Source organism: Alosa sapidissima, chromosome 10, assembly GCF_018492685.1.
Source record: "Alosa sapidissima isolate fAloSap1 chromosome 10, fAloSap1.pri, whole genome shotgun sequence".
NCBI classification, from domain to species: domain Eukaryota; kingdom Metazoa; phylum Chordata; class Actinopteri; order Clupeiformes; family Clupeidae; genus Alosa; species Alosa sapidissima.
In genome coordinates, this window is record NC_055966.1 from 31451159 (window position 1) to 31467011 (window position 15853).

Genomic DNA, 15853 nt, shown 5'->3' on the forward strand with positions numbered 1-15853 from the left:
ACTGACTCTCAAAAACAACTGTGTCCACTGATAGTGTCAAAAATAGATATGACATTATTTAGTATACATGATATATTTCATTATTTTGCTTAGGGCATGAGCAGATCACTAAAGCATATCATTTCATTAAGAAAGTTCTCAGAACTATAGCAGTCTCTCATAAAACAAAAGAGGACAACACATGAAGAAAAACAAGAAGGAACAAGTACCCCATGATCAACACACTACTTCCTTAGAGTACAAATGAGGGAGCCTATACTACTCTACTTTGACGACACTTTAGTATTCTATACCTTAGGCTATACCTTTGGTACAAACCTCAATGCTGCCTAGAACCCATGTTAAATGACAAGTTGGATCACCCTGACTCTCTCACGTAACATGCTCTTTATCCTCTTGAGTTTCATTGCTCTGAGACTTCTCACGCACTGCACGTGAATGCATAATTCTGTGGTGTGGTTTTAAATTTGCGACATAACTCATGCCTGTGATGAGTAAGCGTGGTTTGTCTGAGACGCAGAAGAGCAACACAGCACTTCTCCTTACTGCATTTGGACACAAAGTCAAGAGCACCATCAGGTAAAACATGGTTTCTGCTTCTTTTAAACCTTTGTTTTGCGTTTGACAGACATAAATCACAGTTAACTTTTTCTTTATTAAGTACAGAGTACAATTTAAACATACATATGTTGACTGAATTGAGCTGCCATTCAGACTACTATTCAAAATCTACCACCAAGATTGATTGTAAGATTCAGGGTTTACTGAGGAATTAAGGTTCTTTATGACTGATTATTTCTATTCAGCTTCAAAACCAGGAAGTTGAGTAAAACTATAACCAAGTATCTTTTTAATCTCTTTCTTTCCCTTCATTTCTTCTTTCATTCAATAATCAGTAGCCTACAATCTATTTTAAAATGTAAATCACAAAAGTATGTCCCCAAAAAAAGGACTTTGGGGCCATTTTTTAATCTCTCACTTAAATGTGTTTGTACTGTAGACACTGACAATGAGGATCGCTGGAGCTCAGCTGAAGGGGACCTTGCGTCAGGTCTGGTGTGGTGCAGTTCAGCTCTTCACAGCTGACTCGCCCGACAGCCGGAGGGACAAGCTGCTTCTCTCTGTCGCCTGTCTCGCCTTGAGCATCTTCCTGTCATGCCTGCTCTTCCTTGGCCTGCGCTACTCTCTGAAGTACGAGGTCGTGGTTTCCGCTGGGGTGGCGGTTGCTTTTGCCATTGGTTCTACCGTAGCCTTGTCCTCATCGCATTGCGTCCGCTGCTTTGCCGTGCTGGTCCTCATCTCCTGCGGCCTGAAGCAGACGCGGAATGTACTTATCGCCGCCGGAACAAGTTTAGTGATCTTGTGGAACGTTCAGAACACACTGGAGAACCTCCGGGGCCTGGCCAAAAGTTTGCTCTGCAACCTGGAGGCCAAGAAAGTCCTAGTGGACCTGGCTCCGCTCAGCAACTATGTGCAGATGCTGAAATGGGTCGGGGGGCAGCTCAAGCACTTCACAGACTTTGGCGTTGTGGACAGCAAGTCAGAGTTCAAGCTGAAGGCCTCGGTCGACTCGGTGGAGTTCCAGCAAAAGGTGTCTGAGGCCAAGCAGGTGCTGAACCATACGGCCATGTCTGCCCTGGCCACCATGAGCACGGCCTCTTCTGTTGCCCAGAAGTGTTTCCCAGGGCTGGGCATCCTTTTGCTCGTGTTCCTCACCTTCCGCTACGTGAAGAAGTACCGCACGGACAGGAGGTTTCAGAACATCTTCATCACCAACGCCCTGCTGCGGTACGACGAGCAGCAGAGGGCCCGGGGCAGGCCCTCCATTTTCCCGCTGACGGAGAAAGAGAAAAAGCGCTACGTTGTCATTCCGTCTTCCCGTCCTTCTGCAAAGGAGGGAAAGGCCATGTTGAAATTTGCCATGCCGGTCTTGACTAACCTGCTTATCTGGCTGTTCTTCATTGGCATCGATGCGCTGGTGTATTGGATCATAGGAGTGCTTCGCACACGACTAGAGGAACTGGAACCGTTTCAGGTCCCTGTGATCATGCATCTAAAGGTAAGTGCAGGAGAGAAAGACATGAATGTAGCCGCAAGTTTTTGACCACTGGAGGAATTCAAGTTAAGAAAGGATAAAGTGGATTCTTATTGCAATACCAACTTTGTCAACACATTGAGCAGATCATAGAGCTACTTAATTGTGAAGATACCACTTTTTTCTGTCTGTGACAGGAGATTCCTAAGGTGTTAACAGGCATACCTGAGCCATTCTGGCCACTGCACTCACAAGTGTTCCATATAGGCAGAAACACATGAATCCTCAGTGTCCTTAAAGCTATTCTAGCTTGATGCTGATGTAGCCAAAACTTATATACAAAATATATATATATATATATATATATATATTTTTTTTTTGTTTGTTTTAATTATTATTTATTTATTTTAACAATAAAAAGATGATGGAAGTTCATGCTAGAATCCGAGGACTCAAATCACAGAGCTGTATAAATGTATGGGCTTTGCATCTGAGTCAAGAGTAGCCATAATTCTTTCACAATGATGACATGGCATGTCTCTGTCTCCCAGGAGGACAAGGCTGTCATCGGGATCCCAATCCCTGTGGACAGAAGCAGGCATGACTACTCTTACAGCATCTCCCTCTTTGAGAAGAAGTGTCTGCCAGAGCCCAAGCTGCTGGTGTACTCCACCGCACCCCTGGTCATTATTCTCACCCTGCTGGTGGGCCTCAGTCTCCTCTCAGCCAAACTCACCCAACTCCGGCTGTTCGTGTCCGAGCACTTCTTCTCGGAGCATGCAGAGGCGCGAGCCCAGCACCTGCACGAGAAGATCCTGAGGAAGAGATCCAAGACGAAGTTGGACATGCTGAAAGAAGAGCTGGCGACGCTGGTCAAGCAGGTTTGTTTCTGTGTCTGCTTTTCAGTCAGTTTTTTTTTGTTTTTTTAACTTGAAGGCATTAAGTACAGACATTATTTGAAGAATATTGCAAATATATTTTTTTATACCAGTTTACCAGCCAGGTGAGTTTCTAAAACATCTGTGTATTTGAACACACAGAAACATTCCTTTGTGAATCAGTACTGTAATCAATGGTGTTGTATCTTAAATGGTATTCTATTGCTGTAGCTGTAGCTTATTTTTTTTCCCTAGTCACTTACGCTTTTATTCAAGTCGCCTGGGATAAAATAATCTGCCAAATGAATACAAGTACATGTAAATGTTGTGTTTTGTAATATAACAGTTTCACCATATTAATGGAGAAAGCCGGCGATTTTAAACATATATTTCCATTTCTCAAGGTCACTGAATACTGTCGGTACGAAAAAAAAACCCTAAACCAATTGGTTTTACCTAGCTTGAGTTGCTGCAGCCAACAGTTTCCAGGCAGCCACAATGCTACACTCTGGGGGCATGTTCATGAGCCCCACGCTCATCCCCCCAGAGCGTAGTACTCGTGACCTTGAGAAATGGATATCTATGTTTAAAATTGCCGGCTTTCTTCTTTAACCCATTCCTCTAGTTCAGTGGTTCTTAAACTTTTTGTCTGGCGACCCCCCAAAAAAACATGTGCCAAGTTTTGCGACCCCCTTCTCTCTAACCGGCGGAATTTGGTTTTGAAATGTTGCGAGATGGGCATTGGAAGCAGAGGCAGAAAATGTCTTCTCTCATAGGTAGGCTATGTCAACATCAAAGGCATTATGTCAATGGCAGCCTTTGACTAAAAACCTTTACAAAAATGTCTTTAATCCACACTGCAAATCATTTCGCGACCCCTCCAATATTTTTGGCAACCTCCCTGGGGTCCCCGACCCCCAGTTTGAGAACCCCTGCTCTAGTTGACTGCTAATGCTTCCGCCATATTCCCCGGCTCACTTCCTCTTTCTTCTTCCTGCTTTTCTCAGGCTCAGTTTTGGTGTCCGATCATATTTGGACAACAGCAGAACAGTTTTGAACCTCTAGCCTGACCCAGTCTTCATCAGACATGATTAGTGCCAAGTGGAGTGCATGGTCAGTGTACAGTACGTTCTGCTTCTACATTAGATTGCAACAATTTTGAACAGATAGTATAGCCAAGGAAGCATTCCTGGTTGAATGTTGCAAATTGTGGGAGGTTGAAAAGTGCCTTGTGAAATTACAGAAAACGTGAAGTTCAAAAGCAGAAGCTTAGTGATGAATGAATATGAAAACTATATTTACTTGATGATGGATCAATAATGGACTCAAAAAACCCCCTACAAAATGACCCTTCATTTTAAAGCTGCACATTTCTTGCTGAGAAAAGCCTATTGAATGGTAAATGGATGTGGACTGTTGCAGCTATACTGTAGAAGCAGCTGTTTGCAACAGTGGTGTGTTCTCTGATCTCTCAGATGTATGAATTTGGCCTCTCCATGTGCCCTTTTCATGATTTCATGAACCCCTAAACCTACCCTGATTCTGTACTGATGTCACGTCAATGGCTTTTATTGATGTGTATCTCAACTCGAAGTGTCACTCAGGTTATGGCATAGTGAGATATATGTTTCTGCCAAGGCAGCTGAAGGTCCCTCCCCTGAGAGGATAGCACCTGAGGGGATTGTTTTAAATTTACAGGAAAAGTTTTTTTTTGTTGTAATTCTCTATACTTTTCACAGTGAAGAAGAAAGTCCTCCTCCGTCTCAACCTTTCCTGTCTGGCATTGACCACGTGTTCTCTCCTCTTTTGGCAGCCAGGTTTTTCTCTCTACCTGTTCCCACTGCAAGGGGGTGGTCACTGAGCCTGTACTTGGTCAGGATTTGCCTCTGCTGTGTACAGTATATATATATATATATATATATATATATATATATATATATATATATATATATATATATATATATACTGTATATATATGGCATTATATATATATATATATATATATATATATATATATATATATATATATATATATATATATATATAATGCCATTTCTGACAGAAATGAGATACTCTGCCAATTTGTAATCTCATTTTAGGGTTTCATAGAATTGCATTCTACTTTGGCTAGTAGTTTGGTTTCTCCAATGCTCAAAATAGTCTTCTTTTGCTTGTTTGATGATTTTATTGACACAAATGTGTGGTTTGGAAGCGCTATTGGTCTGAGTGTGTTGTGTATGGCACAGGGCACTCTTTCTGGGTTCAGTTCCTGGGTTTTTAATGCTAATTCTCCCCCCCCCTCTCTCTCTCCCTCTCTCTCTTTGACAAACACATCTCTGCACGATTATGAAACACTTGGCTGGTTAATGGCTACACCATTTTCAGTTTCACCAGTTAGGAGTTAGGAGTTGAGTTACCTAGTGATTGCAACTTACTTAATATAGTCTCTCTGACTGAGACTCAGCACATACTGTATCCATAATGTGTATGTGTAAAACATTTTGTAATACTTTCATTAAGCTTTCCAATAAAATATTTCTACCTCACGAATGTAATGTTTATGTTGACAAAGAATGAACAACTGTTATATACAACAATTTGAATATGACCATTAACTCATTCGAAAGTCATTCAGCAACCGTAGGATGACATCAGAAAAATGTGCAGTGGTCTCTTTAATTTTTCCCAGAGCAGATTTTAACTGACAATTTCACATATTATTGTTTATGTATATTATTATATTAGTATATTATTGCACGTTCATTTGTATTTATGTTATAATACTGTATGTAAGTGTGTATGTGGATCATTCTTTGCATCATTATAAAATCTAATTCAGTGTCCTCAGCTAGACATTAAACTATTTGCAGTCTGCCATGAAGAGCAGTCCTCATTTTTCTAATGTTAATCACAGTGTGCATAGCTAGACATTGCATCGTTTTCCCAGTCAGTGTTTCCCATGAAAAGCACTCCTCGTTTTCTTATAACCTTACACTGCAAAATGTATGATGACTAAGTCATTCGCTAATTCCATATGGCAGCGTACCTCTCAATGTTTCATTTAAATAAACTTCAGCAGAATGCACAATATTGCCATGTAGGCACATGAAGAGCAGGATGCAATATTTTCATGGACAAGATAATTCACACGAGACTAATCGATAAGCACTTATATTTATTTCAGTTTTCAAAATGTCCTGTGCCAGGAAAAAAATATCCAAGACTGCACAATTTTTGTCCAAATTGCCCGTTGAAAATGCCTTGTATTCTTGCTGCGTAACACTCCTTAGAAGTAATTTCTTGTCGAAAGAAATTGTCATTGGAGGAGGCTGATGCCAACCCATCCTAACAGATTAGACTATATAAACATGCTGATGCTGACTGACCCCATTTCCAGTCAAGACGAGGAGAGGGGCACAAACAGCTGTAGCTGAGGTGGCAGGAAGGGATTTTTTTAATGCTAATTTGAATGTGAATGTGCGGTAGATAAGAAACTAAAGCCTATATCCGGCGAGGACGACCTACAGAGATAAGGAGGATTTGAGTAATGGTGTTCCAGTGAGGGACTTGTCTCTCACATTAACCAAAGGACACCCTGAGTGTGGCCTGCAGCCACCAGCCAGCCCCACTGTAGGGGGAAAACTATGGAGACCCTGCTAGTTATTGTAGCAAAGCTTTCATTTGTTTGCTGGAAACGTTAGACATGACAGAGCAAATCTTTGTATTTTAGAAAAAGGCAAAATAAGTCTGCCTAACCACATCAATATACTGTACATTTTCACACATGAAATATATATTCTGTATGTTTTCCTTATGATGGTAGGTTGGAATTACTTTGTTATACACTCTATGCCGTCAGCTCTGAAGAATACATGTGAATAATAAGTGTGTTTCCTTTGGTTGAAAGTTGAAGAAAATATTTTCAAGTGAGGAGCAATCCTTTCTTTTGCTCTCCCTGTGCTCACCCTTTCAATCCTTTTGACCTGAAATGGACAGTAAAACAACTTATCCAGTTACCAAAATTTGATGATGGCTCAAAATTAAGAGCCAGCTTTCAAAATAACTGGACTGGGAAATCTGTCATGGACTATTTATAATTAGCCACACAATGCATCACACATCTTGTCCTTTAAAACAACCCCAGTTTACTTCCTTCTTTAAAAACACAACATTGCCTCTATGTTTCTATCATAGTCACAATGTTCAAAACTTTCACAGAAAAAGACATAGCACACCAGAGCATCTCAAACTGAAGGTGACAGCTCTGTTAAACGCTAGCATGCCAGGATGAGGACGGGGTGACAGCTCTGTTAAACGCTAGCATGCCAGGATGAGAGCCAGGACGTTCAACTCTATGAAAGAGCTGAAGTACTTGATAAAAAAAGAGAGACAAGACTTGTCATCTCTGATATCAGCCAATGCTCATCATGACTGGGAGACAACTTGGACATGGGCCCAGACTTGACTGATGAAAAGTTACTCTTTTGTGTTGGGGAGTGTGCAAGACACTTCATCTAGGACTTTACCTGTGAGTTTTGTCTTCAGGGTTTGCCGTTATGTGCTAAAGATATGACTTCTCCGCAATAAGGCTCCCTGCTCACTGCAAGAGGAGTTCCCACCTGAGGAGACAGTTCAAATGAACCCATTATTGACATAGCATTAACATAACATAACGAATCATTTAGCTGATATTAAGCACCATAAATCTTTACATTGGAAAAGTGCCAGTGTTGTATATTGCACCTGGCACAGAGGACAGATGTTTTTCATTGTTATTGCAATAATCTAAAAGCACAGAGTGCTACTATAGAGTCTTATGCTGATACTGACTTCAACAAAAGTGCTCTTTTGTGGAGGGTGTGAAAGAGACAAGGCACTCTGTTGCACTTGTTTTATGTTTTGTAAGTCCCTTTAGGCAAAAAGTGTCAAATAGTATGATTATAAAATGGTCTTCACATGGCGGCATGCCATTGGATTTCCATTAGTTACAAGGTAACCAACTGATCGTAGCCACTGACCTCCTCTCTCTGATTCACCCTCTTGTACACAAACTCGGCGAAGGGTTTTCGGGGTATGAAGCGACCCTCTCCTGGACTGGCCAGCACCTTCCCATTCTCATACACCACCTTCCCTCTGGAGATGGTCACCACGGGAACACCATGACACACCATGCCCTCAAATATGTTGTAGTCCACAGCCTGGTGGTGGGTCTTGGCAGAAATAGTCCTGGAGGGCAAAAGGCTGGGCTTGAGTAAACAAAGATCATAGCAACAACAATTCTTTTTTTTTCTCACAACAAACAACAAAACAATAATGAATCAATGTCTCTCTAAAGCCAGGTCCCGTCTAAAAGGCAGGCGATCACAATGCAAACCTGTCGAACAAATGGAACTGACAAAGAACAAGTTTTTGTTTATGTGTGTGTTGAAGCCTTTTCCATACATGCTAGATCAGCACAGTAATATGAATAAAAAACAAACAAACAGACAAATTGCTGCACCAACACTCTGTCTGTGAGCAGAATATGCCTGCCTCTGAGGAAGCATAATACATACAAATTATAGGTTGATACTGAAATGACAGGAATCCATTTTAGATTTTCATTAACAAAATGCAGAGATGGAACAAATGGGCGAATTACATCTGTGAGATAAGCTCTTCAGCAAAAAATAAAGTCTATAAAATGTGTATGGTGCTATATGCTTGTAGAATGAAAAGATATGTTTTACTAAAGGGCTACTTGGGCTTTACTTAAAGGAACATGCTGACTTTTTGGGAAATTTGTAGTCTATCCTCGGCTAGCCACTTCCAGTGAATTATGCTAGGCTAACGGTGTCAGACTGGGTTATTGCTAAAAGAACAGGAGGGCAATGTATCCTTTTATCTATCTCTAGGTTAGATGGCAAATAAGCAGAGTTAGTGTATCTTTAAAAAAAAGAATTGCTGCCATCTCGACCAGGACTCCCTGGCAGAAGAGACATTGTGTCTCAATGGGACCTTCCTGGTAAAATAAAGGTTTAAAAAAAAAAAAAAAAGAATTACTGGCATAGGTAATTGTCAATCTCAAATAGTCTTGAGCAATCTTATACTGTATAAGACTTCAATCCACATTATAACTAGCCTTCAGGTCTTGTTGAATTGGTGAAGGGAGAAGCTTATTTTCCTCTAAAGCTCTCCAGGCTCCAAGAATCAAAAAAAAAAAATCCATTGCATAATTCTGTAATGACAGGAGTGCCTTTGATTCCACATACAGTCATTAGGAAGAGGGTGGGAGGGTGGCCTATTAACTGCTCCTTGCCATGACTGGACTCACTACCAGCCTCATCAAATGCAACGCAGAGTATCTACACTCCAGGGCTAATGACCACAAAAGGGGTCAACGAGACATTTCTCCCAACTCAACCCAAGAGAGCATCCTGAGGCACTGAGACCCTTCCTTTCTTCTCCAATTTGTGCAAATTCAGTTCTGTTTGTCCCCCCTCTGGTATGTCATTAGTGAAAACAGTAGAAGTGATTTGTCAAAGATTTCTAACAGAGAAGAATCTGGATTCAGACCCTGACGGTTTGATGATTTTATCAGTCCAGCCGATGCCTATGCTATCTCAATCAACCTGCTGCACACACACAGTGATATCCCCGCCTAGGTGGCACACACACAATGATATCCCCGCCTCTGTGGCAGCCCAGCCAACACTCTCAAGATATGTACAGTAAATAAACAAACTGTTCAGAGCTCTGACTCCTGAAATTCTGATCTCAGACCCGGTTTGATGGTTTTTGTTTGATTTACAGTCCAGCCAAGTCTGCTGTCAGAACTACTAACACCTGACGCTCAAAACACCAGAATACGGCAGCATTAAGCCTTATTGCTTAACTCCTACGATGAAGACAACAAAGCACCGCAGGTGAGTTTATTCTGAATGAATGCACACCTACAGTATGTCTTTTCAATTGAGGTATTCTTGATAAAAGAGTGATAGCATTTAAAACGCATTAAAACAGACGTTTGACTTTACACTCACACACTGTTCCTTTAAAAACTGTAACATTGAGAAAGCACTGGCTGCAGTGGTAATTACCACAGGTGAGGTCAAGCCAAAACACGTTTTCATGACTGAAGAGATGTTTCCATTCCATTGGACTGTATAAGTGTGTGTTTTCATAGGCTTTTCATGTGTCTTCTGTTTTTGTTTACAATAAAAAAAAGGCTTCACTTAGTCTCTTTATTTGTTTCCAAGAGTGCTAGGTCAAACTTATCAATGTTTAGAAAGGAGAAAAAGCCCCCACTTTGCATACCACACATCTTATTGCACATGCGCAGAAGTGCAGAAAAAAATGCTGAAGAACATCTTTACATGCAAAGTGTGAACTTTTTCTCTTTTGTTATTAAGCAGTTATACAAAGTTATACAAAGCAGCACAAATTCCCAACGTTCCTGAATCACTGATGCACTTATTCTTACTGTACTCTAATGCTTTTTAAATTGTCCTAAAATTGTTGAGAATTGCTCTAAAACTTAAACTGTTTACCATGTTGTAAGTCTCTTTGGCTAAAAATGCGTCAGCCAAATGTAATGTAATGTAATGAATTGAGGCTGACCGATAGAGAACAAACAGATTAGACCATTTCATGGAATAGATATTTAGTGCTTTATATTTTAAGTAATATACATTTAGTATAATGTATGTTTTTTGGTAAAACTGTTCATTTTCAAACTTTGCACACAGACAAGTGAATGACGGAAGGCTTAATGGGAACAGGAGACCTAAATTGCCAGATGACAAAGAAAATGCTTCTGTTTCTGCGGCAGACGACTCCATGGACAAGGGACCAAACTTCAGGGAAGAAACAACACTTGAGTTATGGTAATCCCTGGGAGAATGTGACACTAACTTTAAGAATGAGAATAGTCTACCATTTCAACGATAAGCCTCACAAACTTTCTGGAACTAATAGAAAACTAAAAATAAGAAAAAAGAAATGCAAAGCCTGGCTTTCCTAAATAATCTGTTTTATCTGTTTAATCTGTGGGCACACCTGAACTTGTTATTTTTATGCAAAACCTTTAGTTACTATTAGTTTGAAATATCTGCATTCTTATTCAGGGTCAAATCAGAGGAGATGAAAGCGGTGTCTGTGGAAAAAGAAATTCCCATCCAAACCAGTGAATTTCCCTCTGAGTTGATGAAATGATGGAATGCCTTCAACTGTCATTCAAAGAGGTACATCCAAACCAACTGACACATCAGCTATTTAACCTGTGTGTGTCTTATAACTTGTCTTATGTCTTTCCTTGAGTTTAACAGCAAATTACTCCGAAATTACAAATCTACATCCAGAGTAGACACTCATGCATTTGCACTTGTTTATGCACACCTGCTGTGGCAACGTGTGTGCGGCAGAGAAAAAGAGGGGATGTCTGCACACCGGCGTGGCCTGAAGAAGACCCAGACGGATTTGGGAGCTAAAATCTGGTGTGTGGACATTCCCTGTTTTTGTTATGTGCTCACTTTGTCCAGCACCTGGCCTGAAGGAAAGTCGAGATGAGTATACAACCACTCTACCGAACTAGGAGAGAAAATGAACATGGAACAGAGTGAGTAACTCAAGATAGTTTGCTTAGCAGAGGTTGGTCCTGATATGGACAGATTAAGTACGGTTATGCTTTTTAGTTTAAGCCTGTTAAGCATACAGTATACTAACCACACCCCAGGACTCATCATTGCCTACCTCAGGATGCATTCCAATATTTAGAAAAAAAAATGTTGTGTGGGCTTTATATTACGACAGACAGGTGTACAGTTAGCAATGCTCTTCAACACAACCAATGGCTGCACTGATGTCAGTGCTAAGCAACATGGATGTACTGACTTTAGATAAGACTATAATTAGATAAAATCTATAATTTGGAGAAAAACGTGCAAACAAAATGTAGCCTACACATTCTGCTGGGCAAATCAGTAGGGTACTGGACACTTAGGGAATGGTTTGTGAAAATGAACTTTTGCCGAACCACTTTGTACAGTTCCACTTACTAATTTGATGCTCCATGTACACTCAAATAATGTACATTATGATTTTATCTTTATTTTAACGCCTGTTCACACTTTTAAAAATACTGAACTAACATAAATTATTTTTGCTGCTTTCAGTCTTCTGTCTTGGGTAACATCCCTGCCTTCCTCACATTAACCACCAATTAACATCAACCAGCACCTACCAGTGGCTATGCCAAGGATTTCACGTTAACCACCAATTAACATCAACCAGCGCCTACCACCAGTGGCTATGTCAAGGATTATTAAACTCTTCTCTACTAACTTCATTCTAATTTGCATAATTTCTTTCTACATTAAATTCTTAAAATCTTTTCTGACGTTTTTTTTTTGTATAAATGTCATGAATGAAACAAACTAAAAAAGCAAATTTAGCCTACTTAACTTATGGTCTGGTCTTATAAAGTGCACATACAACTTAGACTTGACTACTGCAATGCTATTCTGACCAACCTGCCAAATCACAGTTTGTGGTTAAATCGCTGAACCGATGAACAAGGCAACGGTTTAGGTGTAAGATGAGTCAACATCACTTCTCTGCAGATAACAATCATTCAACTCACTGTCTTTCTGCAGCTGCTCGAGTTAGTCTTTTTATCCACTCCTTGTTTACTTACAAACAGAAAGATATGAGCGCTGGGTTCCTACTGCCGTTGGATGCAGTGGTGTCTGAGCTGGCTGCGCCCCGTGTGCAGGCCACGTCACGGGCCACAGCGGAGCTCACTGCCCCTGGAGGCCTTCAGCCCTGATTCAGCAGCCGCAGCAGCAGCAGCAGAGGGAGTGGTGGTGCTCTGGGGTTATATAACAACCATGGTACTCACTAGTGCAGTAGTGAGAGGAGGATAGAGGCCTGCACACTGTTTTAAAAGCTCCCAGACAACTTTATTTGAGCAGCGTTTCAACCTTTGAGGGTCTTCTTCAGGCTTAAAGTCACTCACTAGTGCAGTTCCCATAATCCCCCCCACTCACTTACTCATTCACTCACTCAGGCAGGCTATATTGGCTATGTAACACCACAGACTGTGTAGTGTGTGTGTGTGTGTGTGTGTGTGTGTGTGTGTGTGTGTGTGTGTGTGTGTGTGTTTGTGTGTGCGTGTGTGTGTGTGTGTGTGTGTGTGTGTGTGTGAGTGTGTGTGTCGTAACCCAGATCATGCACATATCCACCCCTTAACTTGGACCAATATCTGTGTGTGTGTGTGTGTGTGTGTGTGTGTGTCGTAACCCAGATAGATCATGCACATATCCATCCCTTCACTTGGACAATATTTGTGTTAAACATCCATATCTGTGAGAAAATGAGAGGGCATGACTGTACAGTAAAAGATTAGAATACTACCTAGTGTACAGTGCGTAAGACTGAAGATTGTTAAAAATAGAGCGCCGGATTGTTAGGATTATTCCTATCAGTTCACCGATGCATGACATCACCACATGACCCAGAGTTGAAGTCTGTGAGCCTGCCACAAGCCTCTGACAACGTCATATGGGAACAGTATGCTCCCACTGCATTTTAAAACCGGATGATGTGTCATCATGTCATATTTGATGTGTTCTGTTCTGAGAGAGTGTACCTTTTGCCTTTAGATTTGTCCTTCTATAAAATATGTGTTGCTATAACTGAAGTGAGTTCTATTATTGTCATTTTTTACAACCACCGTGAAATTAGCAAACATAAAAATGGTTAGTTATTAAGGTAATCATGGCGTGGTTAGTTTTCATTAATAAATATGTTTTAAACAAGGGATGATGCGTTGTACGCCGGTTATTATCGGCATAATAATAATTTCGACAGTGAAAACAGGACCCGAACAGGGGAGGAGGAATGATTGAGTATTACAGCACCATTAAGAGCGAAATAAGAAATGGAGAAAAAAATAAAAATGTCAAGAATAAAGTGGAAATGTCAACAATGAAGTCAAAATGCCATGTCAAAAATAGGTTGAAATGTTCTTATGCTAGCACTAGTTCAATGTTATTCAATCAATCATATCAATATCATTCTCCCACCGTATAAAGTCTCAAGTGTTATACCAAGGAAACTATGCACTTTGTGGAATATAGTCTGTTACCTGGTGGCCTTTGGGTCCCATATGACTAGGTCTGCATCTGAACCGGGGGCAATTCGCCCTTTTTGAGGGTAAAGGTTGAATATTTTTGCAGCGTTCGTACTGGTAACAGCCACAAATCGATTTTCATCCATTTTCCCACTATGCTGAGGAAAGTAAACAGAAAGAAAAAAAAAGTTCAGTCTGTCAGTGCACCTTGAACTAGTGGTCTAAAGGACAGAGTGACTCTCTGTGAGACAGCCTAGATACACAGATCATGCATTTCACTAGTGCAGAGTAGAGTACATTACATTACATTACATTACATTACATTTGGCTAACGCTTTTTTTAGCCAAAGCGACTAACAACATGGAAAACAGTTTAAGTTTTTGAGCAATTCTCAACAATTTTAGGACAATTTAAAAAACATTAGAGTACAGTAAAAATAAGTGCATCAGTGAGTGCTGTTTTTAACAGTTACGTGTCAGTTTAAGACGGCTGGTGAGTGCTAGGATCAGCAAGACTTGTTGTAAGTGATGCTATGAGAGGAGATGTTCTCTAGAGTAGTGTAAAGCATAGTATAACTAGTATAAAATTATAAAATTACAGGTTGGCATGAAGCATGATACAATTCTATAGATCATTGCATTATTTAAAAAAACAAACAAACACAGCCAGCATTCTGTACAGGGAACAAAGATCTGCTGGTGAAATCTTCACACTAGCTAATAAGAACTCTTGATTTTGTCCATTTTTCCCTGTCACAAGTGCATCAATCAGGCAGACAGCCAAAGCAGCCATAAGCATAATCAAAGAAACACTGACCACTCCTTTTTCCCAAATGACCGACATCCTGTCTTCCACACCGTTCACCCCATTGGGGATTTTGGTGAAATCGTCTTTTCCAAGAGCCTTCTGGCAGAGGGAGAATGTACAGTTGTCTGTGCCAGTTACACTCAAATCATCACTGTCGGAAGAAGAGTTATGAATTAATTAAGGATCTGTGTTCATATTGATAAAATATTACGTTAGCCAAGGTGCTTAGTGAACGAATGCTAAACAACTAGTGAGCTCCCTTAAGAGATGTTTATGTTTATGATATTTAGCAGATGTTTTTGTCTGATGCGACTAACAGTATATGAACACTACATTATTATTAGTTAAAAATAACAGTTTGAAATAACGTTGAAAGCCTACATTAAGCATTACTATAATACAAATAATAATAACAATATCAATAATGACAACAATATGAAATATCAACAATGAAAATAATGAGATTTTATATTAACAAAAAAAGATACAGCATAGACACTTACATAAGTAAACACACATGTAAGGGATAATGTATAGAACGCCGGTCATTATTGGGAAAATAAGTCCCGACAGGGCGAACTGGACCACGACGCACCAGCGGAGGGGTCTTACTTCGCCCTGAAGGGACTTATTTTCCTGATAATGACTGGCGTTGTATACATTATCCCGCTTATTATACGGTTGCTTACCAAAACGAAAAATAAGCTTCACAATATGTCTCTACATTTATTTGTTACCGTTTCGTTGTGGCTTTTGCTGAGAACCAAATAGTTTGCAACACAGGCTGAACTTGAATCAAACTCTCTTTAGAACACAGCTGATCAACCGTCTGCCTCCACTTTTGAATGAAAATCCGTTGCCATTGACAGCGATCATTTTTTAGACGTCCTTAGACGAAAATAATGACCGGTAGAACTTTGGGAAATCCCATTCAAGTCAATGGATCGTTCTACTTGCATTGTGAAGAGCCGTATAATAAGTATTAATTAATTGACAGTTCTCCTAAAAAAGTCCTGAAAAGA

General features: G+C 40.3%; 2 protein-coding genes and 1 long non-coding RNA gene across 7 annotated transcripts in view; 1 reads left to right on the forward strand and 2 right to left on the reverse strand.

The window, feature by feature from the left end:
- Positions 1-635: 635 nt before the first annotated feature.
- LOC121720306 lies at positions 636-2043 on the reverse strand. Its single transcript, XR_006034497.1, has 2 exons — positions 1940-2043; positions 636-1834 (listed from the first exon to the last, which is right to left on the reverse strand). It is a non-coding gene; the product is annotated as an uncharacterized LOC121720306 (long non-coding RNA).
- LOC121720206 (dendritic cell-specific transmembrane protein) lies at positions 1010-12284 on the forward strand. 5 transcript variants are annotated; one of them, XM_042106176.1, is made up of 7 exons: positions 1010-2059; positions 2587-2916; positions 9706-9818; positions 10641-10778; positions 11019-11135; positions 11433-11509; positions 12066-12284. In XM_042106176.1, the coding sequence occupies exons 1-3, from the start codon at positions 1010-1012 to the stop codon at positions 9733-9735; spliced, it is 1410 nt and encodes a 469-aa protein (XP_041962110.1). In that variant the 3' UTR covers positions 9736-9818; positions 10641-10778; positions 11019-11135; positions 11433-11509; positions 12066-12284. The 5 variants fall into 5 exon arrangements, with proteins under 5 accessions (XP_041962110.1, XP_041962111.1, XP_041962108.1 ...); XM_042106177.1 differs by lacking the exon at positions 11433-11509; XM_042106174.1 differs by lacking the exons at positions 10641-10778; positions 11019-11135; positions 11433-11509; positions 12066-12284 and adding an exon at positions 3921-4026 and having other exon boundaries at positions 9706-9793.
- Positions 6072-15853, reverse strand: part of dpys (dihydropyrimidinase) — a 16602-nt gene continuing 6820 nt past the window's right edge. Inside the window, exons 6-10 of the mRNA XM_042106167.1 lie at positions 14841-14982; positions 14039-14181; positions 7932-8139; positions 7440-7532; positions 6072-6896 (exon numbers count right to left, since the gene is read on the reverse strand). Of these exons, the coding sequence (XP_041962101.1) occupies positions 7455-7532; positions 7932-8139; positions 14039-14181; positions 14841-14982 (571 nt within the window). The 3' untranslated portion in view covers positions 6072-6896; positions 7440-7454. The remainder of the gene's footprint in view (positions 6897-7439; positions 7533-7931; positions 8140-14038; positions 14182-14840; positions 14983-15853) is intronic.

Excerpts from the sequence above, each read along its gene's own strand:
- LOC121720206 (XM_042106174.1), top strand. The coding sequence starts at position 1,010 with ATGAGGATCGCTGGAGCTCAGCTGAAGGGGACCTTGCGTCAGGTCTGG. Across the intron at positions 2,060-2,586 it reads CTGTGATCATGCATCTAAAG|GAGGACAAGGCTGTCATCGG; the intron begins GTAAGTGCAGGA and ends TCTGTCTCCCAG. Across the intron at positions 2,917-3,920 it reads TGGCGACGCTGGTCAAGCAG|GCTCAGTTTTGGTGTCCGAT; the intron begins GTTTGTTTCTGT and ends TGCTTTTCTCAG.